The sequence below is a fragment of the Prenolepis imparis genome, unplaced genomic scaffold (assembly GCF_030444845.1).
Source record: "Prenolepis imparis isolate NDT839.2.m4 unplaced genomic scaffold, iyPreImpa1.0 SCAF_12, whole genome shotgun sequence".
In the NCBI taxonomy this organism is placed as follows: domain Eukaryota; kingdom Metazoa; phylum Arthropoda; class Insecta; order Hymenoptera; family Formicidae; genus Prenolepis; species Prenolepis imparis.
In genome coordinates, this window is record NW_028141170.1 from 9620336 (window position 1) to 9642416 (window position 22081).

At 38.1% G+C, this 22081-nt stretch overlaps 2 protein-coding genes across 2 annotated transcripts in view; one reads left to right on the forward strand and one right to left on the reverse strand.

Annotated features, from left to right (window-relative positions):
* Foxo (forkhead box, sub-group O) overlaps positions 1 to 21919 on the reverse strand; it is a 120384-nt gene extending 98465 nt beyond the window's left edge. The window contains exon 1 of the mRNA XM_083051090.1: positions 20145 to 21919. Within this exon, the coding sequence (XP_082907216.1) occupies positions 20145 to 20615 (471 nt within the window). The 5' untranslated portion in view covers positions 20616 to 21919. The remainder of the gene's footprint in view (positions 1 to 20144) is intronic.
* Positions 1 to 22081, forward strand: part of Gukh (NHS actin remodeling regulator GUK-holder) — a 199329-nt gene that overhangs the window by 77002 nt on the left and 100246 nt on the right. The gene's annotated exons all lie outside the window — the stretch shown is intronic.

The window sequence follows — 22081 nt, forward strand, 5'->3', positions numbered from 1 at the left end:
GCTTATTAAAATCAATCTGTTGCGCGCGCGATATGAAAATTATATATTACGTATATATGAGGGTAAATTTGTACAAAAGCATTTTGCGGTTTCCAATGTTGCGAAGATCGTTAACCGGCTGAAGAGGTGTTTGTCCGGTTTCGCCGACCGAGATGAAGTATAGATGAAGAATTCACCGGCTTGACAATGCGTGACAAGCAATCAGCGGTGGTTGGCGCATCACTCTTCTTAACTCTTTCGGAGGCGCACTTTCTCACTTCGCATTTAGCGCATAAATTGTTAACTGTCCACGTCTAAGCTAATCTATTTTACGACAGAAAAAACCAAGATTTAGGATCAGACTGGCCTGAATAAACATCCGACCCTAAATATGCGGCGAAAGTATACGAGTAAAGAGAGAGAAACACTTTCGAGCTGCGGTCTGCGGTATTCCGCATCTAGAACCAACTAAGGATTGTCACTTAAATCTTTGGTCGCGCCGAAATAAATTACTGTTTCGCATAAAATATCATTTATATTTCCCGCCGGGTCAAAAATCTCGTTACACCAGCGAGTTTCTCGTAATTATCGTTCAAATTCGAAATAAAAAAAAATTGAAGAATAAGAGATTAAGGCAATAAACCTCTGAATTCAGCATATATTTCCGTCAAGGTATATCGTATTATCAATGTGGGAACTTTCGGTAGACATATTATAAGCAGCGGATGTAAACAAGAGACATACAGTCGGACTGACACATTATTATTAGATGTTTTGACCTGACTTTTTTTATTAATAATATTAAGCGACAACGCCATTCAATGTAGATTTAAAATGCGCGACAATAGAAGGAGGAAAATCTGCGTACACAGAAAATGCAAACAACGTGTCACACCGTCATTGAGCAGTTATCGAGTAATTCATTAAAGTATCATGCCTATCACGTGATAGACAATTTTACACTGTTGTGTACAGTTGTTTTGCGGTCGCTTTTTTTTTGCGCGATTCGTTGCGCGTGACAAATAACGAATAGATACAAGCAGCTCCTCAATGTCGCATGTATGCGTGTATATGTGTATTTGTAAAATCGCGGCGTCCGATAAACTGAAATATTCATAACACATGTGCGAGTTATTTTTCCGCTTAATAATAAGTGTTCAACTTCGTGATTTCCCGCACGAAAGAAAAATACGAGTACAACGGGTACTACTTACTCTGGGAATGCGACAAAAATAGCAAAATGTGACACAAATAGTTATTAAGATATGCAATAACGTATCTATTAATAATCCGTATATTCAAATGATTTTTATTTTAGTTTTCTAGTCTGGTTTATGTAAAGAGATTATCCGAGATTAACGTCATGTATGATGATTTGAAATTTCTCGAGACTTCTTAATACAGTTATGACATTTATAGATATGAAAACAACATTTTTTTATCTAACTCCAGTAACTATATACATGTAGAGTTTATTAAAAAATTTACATTTATTTACACTCATTCTAAAGAGACGTTTGAAAAAATATTTCAAGGAATATTGGAGAAATATAGAAAAAGAAAGGAAGAATTCAGAAAAAATATGAATGAAAAACTTTTCATAAAGCTTGTAAAAATAATTGATAGTAATTACTTGAATATTTTTTTATCTATCGTCAATAGGAAACGTATATAATATATTTTGACTCACTCTTTTTAGCATAATTTCTTAAATATACCTATAAGGAAAAGAAGATAAGATTACACAGATCATTAATCTAATGACAAAGATAAATAATCGACAATGATTCCGTAATAATGTACAATATTTCAGAAAAACTGTTACAATTCCATCAACTTGTCAGAAATAAGAATATCGTTCGTTCTTCTCCGTGGTTTTGATCAATCAACCAGTCCATCAATCAACCGGGGTCGATCAATCATCGACCGGACTCGATGATGATGAAATGTCTTTACGTAACCCGATCAAATTCGATAACGATAGCGGTTATCAAACGCGATAGAGAGAATCTCCCCATCTGCATCTCCCTCGCGCTCCACGTTGCGTGGCCTCTTATTAAAAAGTACAGAACGATTATGCAAGCCATAAGACGACATGGCGCGCAGGCCTCTTATGAGCGGAGGCTAAGTTTAGAGTGTCGCGATACGTACTCGCGCCGCCCTCTCCTTCTTCATCTCCCGCGCGCCCGCGACACTTGTTGGATAACGAAATCACGAGCGCGGAGTTGCTTCGAGGACGCGGGGACCAAGTCGAGAGAGTCGACTATCGTGCGCATAATCGGCATCGGAATGCTCGGAGACACTTTACTTTAAGCGACGTCTATGGTTGCGTGCCTATAGCGAGAAACGTCAAAATTTCAAAGATTGCGCGGTGTGACAGGAATATTATACTAACATTTTTCAATAGTTGTTTCATATATAATATTATTATATATTATTATATAATATAATTTTATATTACATATATTAAAATATATATATAATATATATATTTAATATTTTCATCAAACACATTTCATATTTTATTGTGATAAATATTAATCAGAGAAATTCTCAAAATTCTTTCCATATACCATATTGCCTCACAATTACCATGATTTTCAGGGTAAATTCTAAGAGAAAATTCTCTTTGCGTATCATTAGAACATCACACCTTCGATTAGAATATAAGAATAGAACCCTTCATTGCGAAACGCGAAATACGATTCAACTGCGAACGGATGTGCGGTTCGGGACCCGACCGAAAGCCTTTCGCGCCTTTTTTCCTCGCCGACGAGAGAGACCATCTTCGCAAACCTTCGCGCGGGACGGTATACGTCTGCGGTTGACTTTGACCCCGGGGACTTTGACGGCCGGGCATGAACGTCATGAAAACGCGATTGGTGATGCCAAAGAAAAAGAGGGAGGGAGAGAGAGAGAAACCGCAAGGTTTTGAGAAAGAGAGGCGACGTGCGTAGATTACGACCGTGTCCGACGCGAATTGCGACGCGGACGACGCGAGAAGAGCTAGAAGAGATGAGCCCGGTCGTGCCCCTTGCGTCGCAAGCGACGATTGGTCCACCACTTCGTGTGTGTCCCGACGATGCTGTTGCTGCCGTGTGCTGATGCAGTAGTAGTAGAAGTATTCAGCATACTGCGCACCAACTGCGCCGACACGAGTTGCGTACAGTCTTGGCAAGTAGTCTACTATACTACTCCGCGGTTGGCACGAGGTGTCTGCCAGGTCCCGTGACTACTACTAATTAAGGAAAACGATCGAGCGTCTTCGGCTCGCATCAACGACGGAGAAGAGGCCGGATACTCGCTACAAAGTCTGTTCGCGCAAAACATCTCTTACAAATTGAAATTAAAAAAAAAATAGAATATCGAGTAAAATATTTCAAACACGATTGAAAGAAGGGAATAGGTGAAATGGAATGTCTTTCAAAAGATGCTCGGTACCGTAGAATATTAGCGGACAAACGTATCTTTTGGCTTTCAAAGCCTGGCGAATCATTGGCGTCGAAGAGATGACTCGTGGTTTTCGCCCATTCAATAAAAGAAATGCAAAACAGCTGATTTTATCCTCGCTCACATAGAGACAATCAGAGTTGTAGTTTTTTATGTATATAGTATGAGATATAGTATGAGATAAAAAAATAAAAAAAAGTAAAAAATATATATATATTCGTGTTTGTGGACTGCACATCTACTGCATTTAGGCGCTAGCACGTGCAATGCGGGAAGAAATATGCAACAAGGAAATATGTTGCACCTTCCCCTCTCTTTCCTCTCCCCCTGCGTCATTGTTTGCATCTCCCCGCGCCTATGAATTCATTTATTACTCACATGTGGATAACAAATCGCCGGTATTGGCATGTGCGTAGATCCGGGACGTGTGTCGAGGATAACATCGATTTGCGTACTCTAGATAAATGTTTACTGTCTCATTACAGGCATATATCTTTTCTTTTCTCGCCGCGATTAATCCTCTGACAAATTCAATACTTGTCGATGAAGCATAACGCAATAGTTCTTACATCTTTCGTATTAAATATAAAAAAATGTGAGCTCTGAAATATACCTCTTATCGAGATATACATTAGGTATATCTCTTTTTTTAAATGGAAACAAATATTTGAATGGGATTGTATTAGCTTTATCTTTTAAGAAAATTGATTTTACGAAGCAACTGTCAGTCGCGAATGAGGAAAACGAAAACAGACACTTCATATTGATAAATTACTTTCTACAATATGAATCAAGATAAAGTCGATTCGTTCGATTGTATTCGCGATTTCTCGTTGATTTGATATTGCTTTCATAAACGTGGATCGAGAAATCTAAAGACTCGATATCTCTCGTTCAACCTTATTTTCAAAAGAGAGATGTTACGTACAATAAATATATATTATCATTATTTCTATTTTACTGTGTGATGTAGCTCTTAATTAATTATTTCCGATTCGCAGTTTTATATTTGTCTGTAAAAAAATAACAATAAAAAATAGCAATGAAAAATATTATATCAGAAATATTTCACAATCTTTTTTTAAGAAATAATATTCACAATAATTATTGGCATACATCGCGATTTCAAATATTAAAATTATATCTTTCTGTGAAATATAAATTTTTCTATTAATATATCTCAATAAAGTAATTTACTCTGATGTTAAAATGTTAGACAGTTCTCTTTCGCTCGCACTTGCAGAAAATGGATCAAAATCGCGGATAAATGTTCGGCTAAAGAAACTTGTATAAGTGACTCCTTCCAGAATGTGAAATAATCGCGTGACAACCGCGTGTCGCAGACATTATAAAATCAACATTTAACGATATTTATACAGTTGTTCCTAAACGCTGCGAAACCGTTTTTCCATTGTGTGTATAAAACTTCTTTTTCCCCATTCAAAAGTTGCTAAATAGTAACCAAGGTTGCATAGAAATCGAAACTTGTCGTTGTGCTTGCACAGTTAATCATGAAAAAGTTGGTCACCAAAGGGACAGACAATAATTTATTTACTTTGAAATCATGTTACATATCTAGAAAGCTCGTAAGGCTTTTGGAGTTTCACAGACTCTGCTGCAATCGGAGACTGTGAAAGAAAAATAAGGATGAGAGAGGCAGAATTGCAATCTGAGTGTAAAGCTGACACGAATATATGACATTTTTGAGAAATATTATGCAAATATGCGATACAACTTCTAATGATTCAGCCAATCCCTGTCAATCGATTTGACATATCATATGACATTCGATAAAATAATAAAATTATTATTATTATACAAATGTAACATTCTCAAATAATTATTATTCTCTATAATATATCACTCGTTAAATTTAACGATTGTCAAGAAATAAGAAAATAAAAAATAATTCAAATATTATAAACATGATAATAAATTTTGAGGATTATTTTTCTTGTATATGTTTCTCTTAATAAATTTACTTTCCAATGTTGAACAGAAAGAACGAATTCATTCAGTTATTGCTATCATACGAATTGTATTAATGACTATATTGTCATTTCCCTCTCCCCTCGCCCTTTTCGCCCTTGATATTGTATTTACCCACACTTGTATTAACATTCATTTAAGAGACATAAGAATAATATAATATCAGCTAGTTACGCATACGTCTTAACTAAAATAAAAATTGTTTTAAAAGCAAATAATCGAAATTTGTGTCAGAAGCACGCAAGAGCCGAAAATGTTTTGATATTTTGTATATACGAGCGAAATAAAATGACATTCGAGTGAAATCTCTTTTAAAGTTCAACTTTGCTCTTCGAGATGGTTCGGTATCTCGATATTCCGGATGAATTTGCGATATGACACGATATATTTGAAGTAATCCTTTCGCCAAAAATCACCAAAAAATCTCCCAAAAATCTTTATCAGAATCTTTCGCGAAGTTTTCCTTCCAATTGCAGTGATATCGGGTTCCAATATAGTCGAGAGAGATAAGCGGATTTTGCCGCCGATGTCCATTTTTCCTGCGGAAACGGAGACGAGTCGACATATGGCCAAAAATAGAAAAATTTGATTACAATGCACCTTGACGAAATATGAAACTACGAAAAATACAAAGTAGAAAAATTTTATTATATGATGCACCTTGATAAAATGTTTAACTCCTATTCAAAAATACAAAGGAATAATTAATTTATTCTTTAACTTTAAACACTAATTAATTTAACTCTTTGAACCTGCGTTGTTTCTTTTCCAATTAACGAGATTTTGTAATTATTAACTTTTTTTTATTATTGTATAATTTGTAATAATAGTTGTATATTGTACTCTCATATTTTTTTTCCTAATAAGATAACTCATTAAAGTATTTTAATTATTTAGTTAGTTAATTATCTTCAAATTCAAAAATTCTGTTAATTTTATGCGAAATGTAAATCATACACAGTAATTAGTTAAAACTACGAAGAAATAATTACAAAGTTTCGCTAATCGAAAAAGAAACATCAAGAGCCTCAAAGAACTAAATTATTTAATATTTAAAGCTAAAGAGCTAAATTAATGAATTCCCTTTGTATTTTTTTAGACACTCTACCTTTACACAAATCTATAATAGCTTTGCCCGTATTAACGTTACTGTCGTCCTTTCGAAAAATCAGACGAGATATGCTACCGCCTATATGTAGTATATATACAAGAGATGAAAAAGAAAAAGTAAGCGCAACCATATATGTATATCTGGATATACATATACATTTTTTGAAACTAAAGATTCAACAGCACATAGTTTTCAGCATGAAAAAAGAGAAATAGAAATGAAAGGACTCTCAGCTTTAACATTCGGCTCTTTTCACGTCCATCACATCCTTTCATTATCAAGGCCTAGCCGCAAGTAGCAATTTTTCGTAATTATCCGAAATTTGACTATATCTCTTCTATTTTATACATGCGTATGCATGCTGTTTTAGAAACTTTTTTTTTACATTAGAAAATATTTTACCATATATATGCGCATGTCTGCGAGCAGCGATACGTGTATTTACTATTCCGAAGGAAAATGTTACGTTTAAAATCGCAATTATGTTATATCAAAATATATATTACATTTATTATTTTTTCCGCAATACTTACAAGTACTTGAGAATTTCGATATTAATTAATTTTTTTTATTTAATTTATATTTCAAAAAATATTTTCGTTTACCCGGTGCAATTTGAAAGATAAAAGTGTCCCGCGCGCGCGAAACGCAAAGAAGAAAGCATCTTCCTTTTACGTCAGAGACGGAAACGCGAGGAAAGACTTAATTAGAATGACGCGGAAAGTGCATGCGAGCCTTGCGGCAGTAATATATTTCTCGCGGAAATATACAGTACGCGGAGAGCAAAGGTGATTTTTGCACACGTACATCGTTATGTAAACTGTATTTATTTAAAATGTCCCGCGCTTCCTCCATTTCACCTCTTTGGTTTTCGTTTCTTCTTCTTCTTTCCGATTTGTCTTTAAATATATATAGTGCGTTAAAAAAACGACGCGTTTCTGTTTACATTTACAGAGTGTAACTAAAAAAAAAACATATATATAGAGAACATCGTCAGATTCTTCTCTGGCTAATTTGGAGACGATTTTACCTCAGCGAATTTTTGCCATCATATAATTTTGTGTAAGTCTTAAATTATAATTCTGTTAAACTTTACTTGAAATTAACTGCAGAACGTAGTTTTGTTAATATTTTAACTCCACAACGTGTTTAGTTTGCAAGAAGCCCTTCTTTTTCAATCCTTTGTGTCTCGAAAATTATTGGTGCCTCGATATTTTTACTGAGGGAAGAATCGTCTCCAAATTGGTCAAAAAATTTGATAGTGTACTTTATATATGTTATTTTCGATTACACCCCGTATATTTTCGTCGAGGGGAAATAATGTGTGTTAAAATAAATTAGGATGCAATGCGTTCGTATATATTCTCGCAGTCTCGAAAAATAAATCATAGAAATGGACAGATCAGACTATCGGGTATCGGTTCCACGACATGTAATTCGAGCAGACGACACGTTTGTCTAGCTCCTATCTGACCACACGTGTCTGTATAACGGAGTAGACGACCCTTTATTAGTATAGTGGAATAAGACACGCCCATATCTTAGTGAAATGAGCGACAACTTTGAAAATAGATGTGTGTCACGTCGATATATAGGACGGTGTTGCAATCGAAAAGACTCTGTCCTTTTAATTTTCTAATTGCTTCCGAGATATCACATTCTTGAGCGATCCATATTTATCAATTATTATTATTAATGCATCTAAAACAACTTAAATAATACATATGCATCTTTTTAATTATTAAGTCTCTCTTAATGTAGACTAATAAGATGATAAATTATTCCCGACGTTGAATTTATATACGCTAATCAGACGATCATTAATTCAACATTTCATTTATATAATGCAATGCTCTTTTTTTTATATATATTTGAATAAATTTTAATTACTATGTACATGCAAATCACACTCCGATCGCCATCACGTGATAATACACGATATCGTCATTTTAGAAAAAAATATTCTTATTCCTACAAATGTGATAACAAACACACAACACTCATATTATATTACAAACGCAGAATGTGCAGTAAATATTAACTAAATATTTCGCAGGAATCGAAATAACTCTATTTTTTTTTACATTCCCGTGAAAATGATTAAAGCCTTTTATAACGAAAAAAATTCGTATCGGAAAATTTATATTTCCTCTGACTATCACACATATACTCGCGGATTCCGGAACGCGCGTGTAACGAGCATGCCGACATAGAAGGCCGAGGATATGTATAACGTTATGTGTATCGAGCGCCTATCGCGCGCCTAGAGGGAAGAGATAAGAGCTGACGACACAGAGGCATAGATCGTCGGGTCGGATTAAAAAAAATTAGGGACGCGGTCGTCGTATGTAGGAACGACGAAGACGGTGATGATGATGCTGGACAACGTCGTCGTCGCGAGAGAGAGAGAGAGAGAGAGAGAGAGAGGAGGGATAGGGAGATCAGTTTGGTGGAGAAGGGCGGTTAAATGGCACGAGAGGTCAGTGCCTCGGGAATCGGAGGGGGGCCGGACACCAATTGGTACAGATGCATCGTAGAAGTATGAAACACACCGCTCTGGGACACACGGAGCCTGTTCGCGACTCTCGTCCCCCTTTGACCCCCTTTGATCCCCTTCCGCTCCGCGCTTTTCCTCCTCCTCGCCGCGCCTTCGTTTCAAAAGTGATAAACGAAGTTTCCATATTTGACAGAGATGGAAGTTTCCACCATTCGTGAAAATGGTCGAGTAAGAGGTGGATTTTTGTGTTAGCGAGAACTCTTGTGAATATATCCCCTCTTAGGATGTAATAAGGTTTACGAAGCGGAATCTGGTAGAGAGCGCGGCTTTTGAAATTCTTCGGTTTTATATAAAATATAAATAGATAGCTCTACTTTTTTTCTCGCAAATATTTTGTAAAATATAAAATTTTTTTTAAATGGGGAAGAAAAAAGAGAGAAAAGATTTTTCCTCTTTCGTACGTGACATATATACGAGATATACGATTATCTAATTATTATATAATTAACGTTTTTATCTTATGTATTCATATTTAAACAAATTACGTTGTTTCTTAAAATTACACATCTAACTATATCAAATTTAAAAGAAAATATGAGATAAGGAAAGTCTCCGCGCTTTTTAATAAACTTTATAAGATAATAAACTTTAAAAGAAATATCATCATTAAAACTTCAACTGTTATTGCGTAACTCACTGTTCATTTGCTTTGCTCGATACTTAGCCGAGGGATATTAATTTATTTTGTGCATATTAAATCTCTTTCTTTTCTCTTTTAAATATAGGCATTTATATTATCGTATCAATAATCTTTGATTGAAAATAGCTTTGCGTGTATAAAGAATATAATCTACACAATTAAATATCCTTCTACGAATCACATTATTCTGCATAATTGCAATCTTGATCGGCACATATAATCTCCTATACTATCGATTGTAGAAACACTATAAAAAGATTATCATCGTCTTTTTCGTGACAGCTGACAAGAGAACGCGAGAAATACACGTCTTATGTAATTTTTTTATATCAATGCTCGTTCTCGTTCGAAAGTTACATGTGTGTTTTTGAATGCTAACGAAATATACACTTTATAATTATCGGCGAAATGCTGAAATAAAGATATATAAAGATGTTCAAAAAACAGACTGTTGCAGACTGATTCGATTCGACTCGATTCAATAGCGCATTCGAATGTATATGTATAATATATCATTGACACACTTTATAAAACCGTCGCATGTTTCTTCAGAGCTCTCGCATCGAGAATCTCATTGGTCGGGGGATCTTTATTCGTTACGATTATCTGAAGTTCGATGTCGTGACCCTTTCGGGATCAGCCATGATGAGGTGACCTATATGCCTGATCTCCGGGGGATTCCTCACACTAAAGATTATAATTACTCTGCTGCTGCTGCTATAACAGAGCGATATAACTATGACTCGATGATGTTATTAGAACGCAAAACGTCCGTATAAACTTGGTCGCGTTTCAGAAATATGGATGGCAGCTATTTAGTATAATAATCAAGTCTCGTCAGCGGTGCAAATGCACGTCTCACGTGAGAACGCTACCGGAAATAAGATGGGGAGATTAAATAAAACTGCGTATAATGAGATGGTTATAAAGCGATCAGTGCGTGATTTTTTCACGTACATGTACGTATGAGGAAACATGCTAATTATGTTGCAAACCGCAACATCTCTCTTCCCATCACTCTTCTACAATTATTAAAAGTCTAATATAATTACACAGAAGAAAAAAATCCTTCTACGTCTTTCCTTAATCTATCTTTCAACAATTCGTGATAAATGTTATCTCAATTCTGAAAAAAAAAAAATAGCAATAGGACGGTGCTCTAATTTTATAATCCAGTCTTACGATAAGTATAATCGAAAATATTTATACATTGCGACAAGACGATCTTCACCGTGGCATTGAATCGTATACGAGCCGCACGTCGGATATTACTTGCCGCGTTCGCGCTAATTCGCGATGGTGGCCGCAACTCGTATATCCGTTCCATGAAGCGCAACATACGTAACGAATGTGCGATACTCATTAGGAGAGTCAAGGGTACGTTACGTGACGTGAGGAGCGCGGTTGTGCATTATATATGCGCGCGCGGCATTGTTACGTCATCGCGCGAGCGCATGCAACACGCGACTCTCCTCCTCTCCGCGCGAGGAAAAAAGAGCGTGCGAGAGGAAGCTCGCGGAATAGCGCAGCGTGAGAAATATATATTCGCTTCGATCACGCAGGACGATTTATCCAGGACAACGAAATGTCGAGGACACGGATTCGGTTCTCATTTAATTTTGACGCGGAATTGTCCTTGTTCAAGAATACAGCGGTACATCATCGTCGGTTCTAGCAACCTTATTTGACATTTAAATATCGTCACCGGCGACGAAAACAAATTATAATTTCGGCGGAAATTATATATTTTTTATATACTTAAAACAGTTCCCCCCCCCCCTTCCAATAATTTGGATTTAATTTCTTCTCGATAAAAATGTTAAGGTACCAATAGCTTTCGAAAAGAAAAAATTAGGAATTATGAAAAGTGTCAAAAAATAATGAAAGACAGTTCTATATTTAATTTCACGAGTACGTAACTTTAAATAGAGATTTATTTACAAGCACATTTTATATTGAAAATGTCAAAAAGAGAGTCGAAAGAAATGTCAAAAGAAATGTCAAAAAAATAAATCGACTAACGTTTTATTCCTCCGCCATCTAAAAGGCTTGTCTCAAATTCCCAAATATATAATATAATATATATAATAAAAATATATATAATATAATAAAATTAGGCCAGAAAAAAGGCTCTCTTTTGCCGAGAGACTTGGCAAATTTATGATCGAATATGAATCCGTCACAATTTATCGATCACTCTTTCTCACAGAAAATTCGTAGCTCGACGGCTCGAACCGACTCGATCGGTGGGATTCAGATTCCACCGCACAGAAGAGCCGTCTTGCGCACGAACGAAACGCTCTCGGAGAGTTCTCGAGAAAATCGCTCCGGGCGAGAAATTTTACCGGGAGAAAGGCGGATTCTGTGCGATGTCGCGCGCCGAGTACAGAGAAGAGGAACGGAATCGAGAAGCGCGGTTGTAAAGCGCAGCCGGCATGATTCTGTCGCAATTTACCGGCGAGGGAATCGCAGCCTTGCTCGAGGCAAGGTGAATAGAGTGTTGACCATGGAATCCCGAGACTGACGGCTACATTTTCAAAGAAAAAGACGGATATACTTTCGATACGGCGAAGTCTGCAGGATACGTCACAGATCGCGTTTTCTCTCAGTTACAAGTATGTCGATATAAACGCGATATCAAAAAAATCTCCAAGAGTTCTATAAATCATTTTTCTCGGACAATCCGGAGTCTTAGATGTACAAAATATAGTGCAAATCCTATTCGTTATCCAAAATCGACGGTAAAGATCGTTTTGAACTTGAATCTTAACAGATTATAAAAAAATTAAATACAATAAAATTGCATCTGTGCGAGAGAAATATATTTTTTTACTTTATTATATACATTTCTTTATATTATCTCCCTAGCTGCATTTCTGACATTTCAAGAGAGGAAGAGAGAGAAAAATTTCCCGAACTTTCTCCAATATATACGATTCTCTAATTATTTCGAAATAAATAATATTCGATTAAATAATAAGAGAAATTTCTATATTGGGGCTATATTTTTATATAATTAAATTATAGTCACATGAGATTTTATACTTGGATTTTAAATTTGAATAGTAAAAACAAAATTTATATATTATAATATTTATAAAAAAAACTCTTCTAAAAATTTTTTTTAAAATCGAATATGGCAAGAAGGATTTAATGCGTATTGAACACCGAAACGAGAAATTGACGAATGTAGAAATTCCGAAGGAAACTTTTACCGGTCCCGATCGCACCGGGCCCGAAAGTGGGCGGGGGAGCAGATGATCTCGGGATGACAATATTGGCAACATGGTAGCGTCGCAAGATCGCACACGGAGGCCGAAACGAAAAAAAAAAAAAAAAAAAAACAAAGAGAGAGAAAGGAAAAGGGACGAGAGAATCGAGGAAAGAGTAACTGGAAGAGAGAATGATCGGCTAAAGAGAGATGCGCCAACGACGCCGGTCGTGCAAAAATAACGCGGGAAGCCTCCTTTAAACTCAACCGAGCGCATCTATAACTCGAAATACACATCGCGTATAGAGGAAAGGAATTTTGGAGCTGAGTATCGAGAGTGTACTCGAGAATACTAGGAAAATGACCCTCATAAATGGATCCGAAAAAAGATTTCATTTCCGATTTTTTTATTTTATTTCAAGAGCGAAGAAATGGAGAACGAAAGATATATTAGCTTCAGAAATGTAAATGACAAGAAAATATATTTATTTATTATTACTATTTTAATAAATGTAATAAATATGATAAAAAATTAAATTACAAATAATTAATAATTATAATAATTTTTCAATTTCTAAATAATGTATCTCGTTTCCATAAAATTTAAAAATCCACAAATTAAGATGTTTTAAAAATGACAATCGATTTTGCTAAGCGAAGAGTTCGATTTCGCGAAAATTTTGGAATAACATAATTTATGTTCGTATAAATTTGGACCCTCCGGTAAGATTAGAAACTCTATACATATAACGCGAGTAATTTTCGAAACGCGTTGGGCGGTCTGGCTGCGATTTACGCTAATTGCGCCGTTAACCCTCGCTTAATGACTGCGTGATAAAACGCGCGCTTTTCCATGGAAAAAACTCGGAGCTGCGAGTGAATTTTTCGCTCCGTCGATTATGGCACTTTGTGCGCGCTTGCGATTTTGCATGATTTACGCTTCCACTAATTTGTTCACGCGGCGAGGATATGAGGCGATACACGCATCTCGAATCATGCTAAGTATTTTGCAATGCGGAATTTTATTCAACATTTATTTATCCGAGATTCGCACGTTACAGAGATTCATTTAACAAATTGTTCTTATTTTGAAGCAAACTTCTTTTAATAATAATTATAATGTGCAATAATTTTAATATTATTTCGAATTATTATTATTTTATGGTATTATTATTATTTTGAATATTATTTATTTGACAAGCGTAAAAGATAATTCTTCAATGAATATTTTATATACAGGATATTTATCTCTTTCTCTCTTATCTATCATATCACGTTTTATTTTTATTTTTATAATAATTATTTTTTTCAATTCTTATTTCTAATTTTAGCCTGATAATTTAGTTACTTTAATGACCTGGATAATTAAATAATTATCGCCATTTAATTTTTTATGAGCGCTATTTAATGCGGGAGTATATTTTACTCTTTGCGAGTTTTTTTAATTATCATGTACCAGATAATACACAAAGTGCTCTTTCTAATATGTGCTCCGTTCCGTAGAATGATTCGCAATCAATCCTTCGAGCCGGGGTCCGACGGAAATATTATTAGGAAGCGGCGACTGCTTTTCATTAAGTCGATGATGTCTCGTTAAAAGTTTATATGGTCGATTACTGTCTTTATACCTCGATTTAATATATCTCAATCCTGTATTGGGACCGGTCAATAATAATTATCAAATCAAATCGTAGAGAACAGTAGAAATTAGAAACCGTAGCTCGATATCGTATCTACTTTACGGCGCCAGTTTTTATTATCGCTTACGATTAATTATCTTTGATATATTTCATCACATTTATCAGTTCCTTGCGAAACTATCTCCGATTTGTTAATACAGCAACTATATATATAAATGTACAAATTTACGTGTATCTTACGAAATATACGTATGTGTGCTTGCAAGAATTCTCTACTAAAGACTTTGAGCACTTCTCGACTTACTGGCATAGAATCTTCTTTCTTTCTGACGAGTAAATTTCCATCTGCTTTCTGTCAGGCAGATTCCTACTTTATTTGAAGATTGCAATCGCCTCTCTATTTTATATTCGCACAATATATCACCGTTTCATGTCGACAGTGCTTATCGCGCTAATCGCGAAACAACGACGTCAGAGTTACAAGGTAACTTCGCGTGAGATACTGTCATGCAAGGCACTGTTCAGAGAAATCAGAACACCATGAAGCTATCCAGGTGCATTTATAATTTTTCCGGACGCAGCAATTGCCACATAATTAGTCTCCTCTTTAAAATATCAATCCGATTACATTTCTTCTCATTATGACACGCGACGAAAATTAATAGTTCTTACAATTAGTTAGCCTCTCTATATGTGAAATGGCTATAAATTTTTTACAAAATTATTGAGAAAAATCATAATTTAGTCACGTCGTTGGGAAAAAATAATATTTTATATGTTTTAATCTTATAATTTTATAGAACGCGTGATATAGAAATACCATTGCTCTGACAAATCATTCCTAAGGTCCAAACCTGAGATTGATGACCGTGGCAATTTTAATTATCAGAGAATATTGAAAGATAAAGTCGAAGCTTTTGCGCGACACGCCGGTTGATCTCCTTTCATCACTCTCTCTCTCTCTTCTTTCCTTAAGAAGCCGGAGATAATTCGGCGATAACGATCTAAGAGAGAATCCAGGATTCTCCGTGACGTTCCGATTTCACTGACCGATAGTGTACCAGTATCTATCGTGCCGTAACGACGTGGAGATATCGCGAAGAAGACGGAGATTGGAGCATTCTCAGTCGAGCTCGCTGTCGTTCGTTAGAGCAGGCCGCCTCTAATCGTCATGGAAGGATACCGGCGATCAGCGTCGAGGGAAAGGGACGGAGAAAAGGGAAGGGGGGAGAAGAGGAGAGAGCTTTGTAATAACAGGCGCCAGCGTTGGTCTCAAAACCAGACGGATGAGTGACCTTTTTGGCTCCTCGACACCTCTCCTCTCTCTAGCGCGTTGCGCTAGAATTCCAAACCTTCGCTGACACTATAAAAGGCAAGAGGGACGCAGGGACGAAGTAAATGGGAGAATTAGGCTGCTCTATAGATCCTACGGCGCGATGGCTTCTTCTTTCGGTCCCTCTCTTATTACGCGAGATACTTTCGTCGTGTAGATCCAGCGGTAATTTGTTAAGTGTCATTACGTGTCAACTGTCTCGCGGAAGCTTCGCGGAAGCTTATTAAGGCTGAAGGAGAAGCGTATATCCGCGTTCGCGCCCTATATGTAAGATATGTCTCGCACCTAAGCAAGTCGTCGACCGTCTCCCCATCTCTCTTGACACGAAGGTCCGACCGATTCACGCGTAAAGTTGAATTCACACCGCGCCGAGACGAAGCGCATATCGCTGAAAAGAATGCGCAACACTTATCGCTCAGGCGGCCTAATAAAAAAATTTCTCGACGAGCGGAGAGGAGATTGCATGCCGGAGAGAGCACCAATTATTGTGCTCGCGACGCGTTACTCGAGTTGCAACAATGTTACCATAAGGTAACTATATAACTTCTTAGCAACGTAATTAATAGCGCGCACGTGATAAGTGCACATATATGTATGGACAAGTGCGCAGAAGGGCCTTGATGTAAAAGGGGGATAGGACGCGCTTCATGAATAAATTTTACATACTCATGACATTCATATTGGTTAATGACGTCTCTTGCGCGCGCGTTCGTGATAAATTTTATCCGATTATATCCAAAGCTCTAACAAGACACATATATTCAGAGGACATCCAGATGATGTTTACTGGATGTTCTCTGAATGTCTTTCGAATATGTGTGCTGTAAGGGGAAGAGAGGACTTGCGATCAGTCATAATAGGGACGATTCTTTGCGATTTTCTCATTGCTGATGACCGACGAGGCAGCAAAAGGGATATCCGTATGAATTCTCTTGTACAAGGAAAATATCTCTTCCTTCTCCATCCGATTCTCGGAACGCTGAACGTATCCCTGAACTTTCGTCGGGCATTTTCGCGTCACACAAGCATCGTGCATAAATAATTCGCGTCGTAATGTCGTCTGTGACAGACAGAGAGAGAGAGAGAGAGAGAGCTAAACGAGCGACAACGATTGTCCGTCCGGCGGCATCGATTTATGCGTGTACTTCGACCCGGCGTGACGTCGATGATGATGATGGCCGCAGCAGCGGCGACAATGGGCGACGACGATGCGCCAACGAACGGTGCAAACGGGCCTTAAACTCCCCGCGTTGCATTTTGCGTCGGTATGCATTCCCGGTGCGCGCGCGGGAAACGCACAAAAGAAGAGATACGGATATCTCTCTCTTTCTCTGTTCCTCGAGTCTTCGCTGCGCCACGTGACTGTATGCCGCCGCAGCTGCAGCCGTCGTCGCTCCTTCGCGACTTGCATCCGCAAGTTTCGCAGATCCGCCGACCCCCCTTGCTGCCCGTAGATTTTTAGCGCGGATTCTTGCCGCGAGTTTTGACGCCTCTCGGTTCGACGCGCGATAATTGAACGACGACGAGCTATCAGAGGAAGAAGCGCTTGTCCCTCCATTCACCGGCGATATTTCTAATATTTCATTTAAATAACGGCGAGGCGAGGAAAACATGGAAAACACACTTGTCAATTGGTGCGTTTAGGTGCTGCGAGAATTACGAGAGAGAGGTCCTTAAACTTGGAGCTATTAGCTCTTTGGATAAGAATTGCAATAACTTGTCTCACATATATGTCAAAACAACTTCAATTCAAATAATGTAAATTTCTTAGAGATAGAGATAGAGAGAGAAAAATATTGATTTATTTCTTTGAAATATTCTTGTACTAGTAGTATCGATCCACGAAAATGAGTGATAAAAAGATTCATTACGCTTTTCACTATTTCATGATCATTTAATGGCTAATAAACGTTATGAGTGATTAAAACTTTTACTATTTCATTTAAACAAAAAAATATTAATCGGCAAATATGCGTGTGTGTCTATCTCTTCATGAATTGTGAACGATCTTTCTAAAAAATATATATTATAATATAAAATTTAATATAAAAATATTATAAAATTATAGAACAAAAATAATACCATTTTGTGTAATTTCTATAATTTTTACCCTTTATTTTAACTGTTTAATCAAGAAAAATGTAATTTTTCGATAATTGCAACTCTCCCTCTCTCTGTTAAAATATTAAAAATTATGAAAAACGATTAAGAAACGATGTAAAAAAAAAGAAGAAAGAAAAAAGCACGGAAAAAAATGCCGAAGAAATATTCGTTTCAAACAAATTTGTTTTCTTTTTCTCGCTGAGTTTAAAGTGTCATTGCAACGAAGTAGGCTCGCGCGTCGACATAATTTACGCCGAAGACTATTAACTATTGCACACTCGCGCAAAACTGCAAGTTTTCAAGATTAAATTACTTGAAATGTTGATGGCTAATTAGTTGAACAGTAGTTGTAACGAAATACGAAAACGAGATACCTCTCGTCATACATAAACGCGTAACGTCGAGTCCGCCGACCCAGAAGCTGATGCTTTATAATTGTAAACGCTATAATGCATTATTAACGTTTTAATTATGTGCACCACGCTAAATAGTTTAACATAAACACTCGCTTCGCGCAATTCTAACGTTTTGTTCGAACTCTCACATTCGCATTACATTTGTTTAATTTCATTAACAGATCAACTGTCATTTATATGAGCTATTTTATTATTAATTATCAATTAATTATTTATGTATAAGACTATATAACTTGATCGAAATTCCGCGTTTTAGTTGTATGTGGAATAATAATCAATTCTGCTTTTCGTTATGTGTTTCTGTTTGTACTGTGTGATAACTGCGTGACCTTTGTTTTCCTCGAAAGATTACATAATATGTCAATAATATAATGTCATGGTTTAAAAATTAACAAAGTGTGTAGGTAATTTACGTATAATAAATAGATTCGATTCCTATTGAAAGAAACGTCGAATGTGCTATCCTTTCTTTATCGTTCAGATAAGCTTCTTCTTATCAATTATAAAGCGTAGTTTCAAGTTACTCGAGAGATATCCACTGTTTCCATTAATTAAAAAGAAATGTAAAATAAGGATTTATGAGTAGTATTTTTACAATCGAAAGACAATCTAAATTTTTTTTGTCAAAAGACAACGTATCATCTCTTGTAATTGAGAATTGTACTAAACTTTATAAATTAGATTAGAGCTTTCAAATTAAAATAGATTAGATTTGAAATCAATCAAGAACATATCGTTCCCTCTCTCGAAATTAATTTCTGTCATATAAATTTCCATCACTGATAAAGATTGAAATTACAAAAGAATAAATTTCGAAACATCTTCCGAACAAAAAATCTCTAATAATATACTTGTGCGCGATATAGAATTAATAAGAATTATATAAAAAAATAATTGGGTGATCGGAATAATTAAAAATATATTAAAAGTGTCGAGTTTACAAGAGTGCGTTAAATATGGTAAAATACTCGTTCTCTTCCCTAGACTAAAGTTCCTCTCTAAAAAGAAAAAAAAAAAAAACGTCCCATTTGTAATGTAATATCTCAACGTGAATCATCAAAAATATCGTTACATGCGCATAAATTCCTGCCGGATGAATTCTCGCGGTCTAACCTTCGCACTGTCGCGTGTCACAATTGTTTCCATACAACAGAACAGGAAGTCTTTATACTACTATAAACGTGACTCTCCGAGCGACTTCGGTACGCATTCATGCCCGCGCATTTAGCTCGAACTCGGGTTACCCGAGTGATAAAAATCGCGCGGTTCTTGCATTAAATTGAAATATCTGAATAGCCGACACCTTCGAGGGAAGCGTGGACTTTTATTCTGTCTTTTATCACGTTTCGTTGGGTGAATCATCGTTTTAAAGAAAAATTTTTATTACGCATTTACGTTAAGACGAAAAAAAAAAAAAAAAAAAAATACAAGGACACCGAACAACATTAAGATAAGCTGTCTGAGTTAGAAAAGAGGATCATTAACACACGTGTCTCGACACGCATTTTAACATTTTTACTGCCGGTCGTTTGCCTATCGCTCTATTAACGAATTATCTCGAAAAGAGCCAAGATTCAAATGCTTCTCAGGGAAAAGGCACTTGAATGTCGCTTGACAAATTCAATCTTCGCCAACCAATCGTCAAATTTACCTTCTACTAGAGAAGACGAGTTCTAAACTCGCGAATACAAAGTACAAAAGGGTATCCGACTTACCTTCCAGCCGGCGCTGCTATTGTTGTCGCCCTTGTCCTTGAAGTAGGACACATTCTGGACCATCCACTCGTAGATCTGCGACAGAGTCAGCCGCTGATCCGGCGCGCTGGTGATCGCCTGGGTGATGAGGTCGGCGTAGCTTAGGTTGCCCCAGGCGTTCCTCCTCGACGAGTTCTTCTTCACCGGCAGCAGACCACCCTGGGCGAGCTGGGTCTGATGGGGCGGCGTGCCACCCTCCGCGCCCTCCTTCGTCGCGGGCGCGTTGCCCTCCACGTACCCTTCCGGTCGCGGAAGCGGCCAGGTATTGGACCGCGCTCTGGTTTGCGGCTCGAAGCCGGTCTCCAGATCAGGCGAGGTCGAGAACTCGAAGGAGACCCCCTTCTTCTGCGCCTGCTGCTGCTGTTGCTGCTGCTGTTGCTGCTGCGACGGGTTCATCGACCCCGTGGCCGAGACCGGCACCGAATCCATCATGTTGGAAACTTTGAATCTGCGATGATCCAAATAATCGAGATTGCGCTGATAAGGCGGGAGAATCGAGAAAGCTCGTTCGCGCGAGAGGGGGGACGATCCAGATTGCGTTTCGCACTATCACTAGATGTATATATATATATAAGTATGTATGTTGTGTATAGTATATATATGCGAGAGCGAAAAGATGGCCTTCGCACGTCCTCGCCGAAAAGCGGCGCTGGTCCACTCGTTGGAGTCCAATTAATGCGCCGCGACACTACTGCGTGTTTCTCCTTCTCGCTCACTTGGGATTCCTCAACACATCATCACCATCCGAAGGGACCCGATCGGAGCGAAAACGGTGAAACGCGGCCACGATGAAAGGGCGCGGAAACTCTTTCGGAGTTCGCGATGACGTGCGCTCACGTGCGGCTAGCGGCGGCGATGAACCAACTGAGGATTCCGCGGTATGTTCTGCGTGCCGAAAGAGCGCGCGCGAGCGAGAGGGTCGTAGAAGGAGAAGAGCGGCGACGGCGACGATGACGGTGATAACGGCGGTTAGCGGGCGAGGGGGGTGGAGAAGGAGAGAGACGCGACGTGAAGAGAGAGAGAGAAAGAGAGAGATGATAGGCGCACGACGACGTGGCGGCGAGAGAGGAAGCAGACCACGTGGTCAAACTCTGTGTTTACAACCCGTGCCGTCCGGGGGTCACGTGGCCATGTTTTGATAGGAACTTGGCCCGCCGCGCGAGCTGATGTGCGCTGATGAGTCTACTCCTTTGCGTCGTCACCGATGATGACGGTGATCGCTGCTCGTCGCGGGCGTGATGATTCGTGCGCTCCTCGTGTCGTCCGGCTGACGACGACGGGATTTTCCCCGGAGTTCGCGATGATGCTCGCGACGACGACCTTCGATGCCCTCGTTGCTCCTGAAAGATGATCGTTCTCTCCTCGGTATCTCTCATCGATACCCTACGTCGCGAGCTGTCGCTCCTTTCTCCTCGTATCCCGCGAATCCTCCGGAAGTGCGTCGTTTAGTTCACGTTGACAATGGTCGCGTTTTTTTTTGTTTTTTTTTATTTTTTTTTATTTTTTTTTATTTATTTTTTTTTTTTTAATTCGCTCGACGAAAGAGAGTCTCGCGAACGTGCGCGATTCGCGACCTCGAGAGACGGGCACTCGACGACGGGCACTCTAGACTGTATTACGACGAAGATGAGGAAAGGAAAACCTACGTCACTACATATACAACTTGCCGGCAAGGCAGCGCGGCGCGTACTGGTGTACTGGCGAATTCCTCTGATCCTCCGGCCGGTGCACCGGAACCGTCCGAGTGGAGCCGAAGTCGCGAGGAGCGAATTTGCGACGCCTGTCGCCGCACTTTGGCGCGCCGATCGCCGGCAGCGTGACACGTGGGAGCGAGAAAAAGAGAAGGAGAGACACGGATGGCAAGAGAGGAAGAGAGAGAGAGAACCAAGGGTGATGCA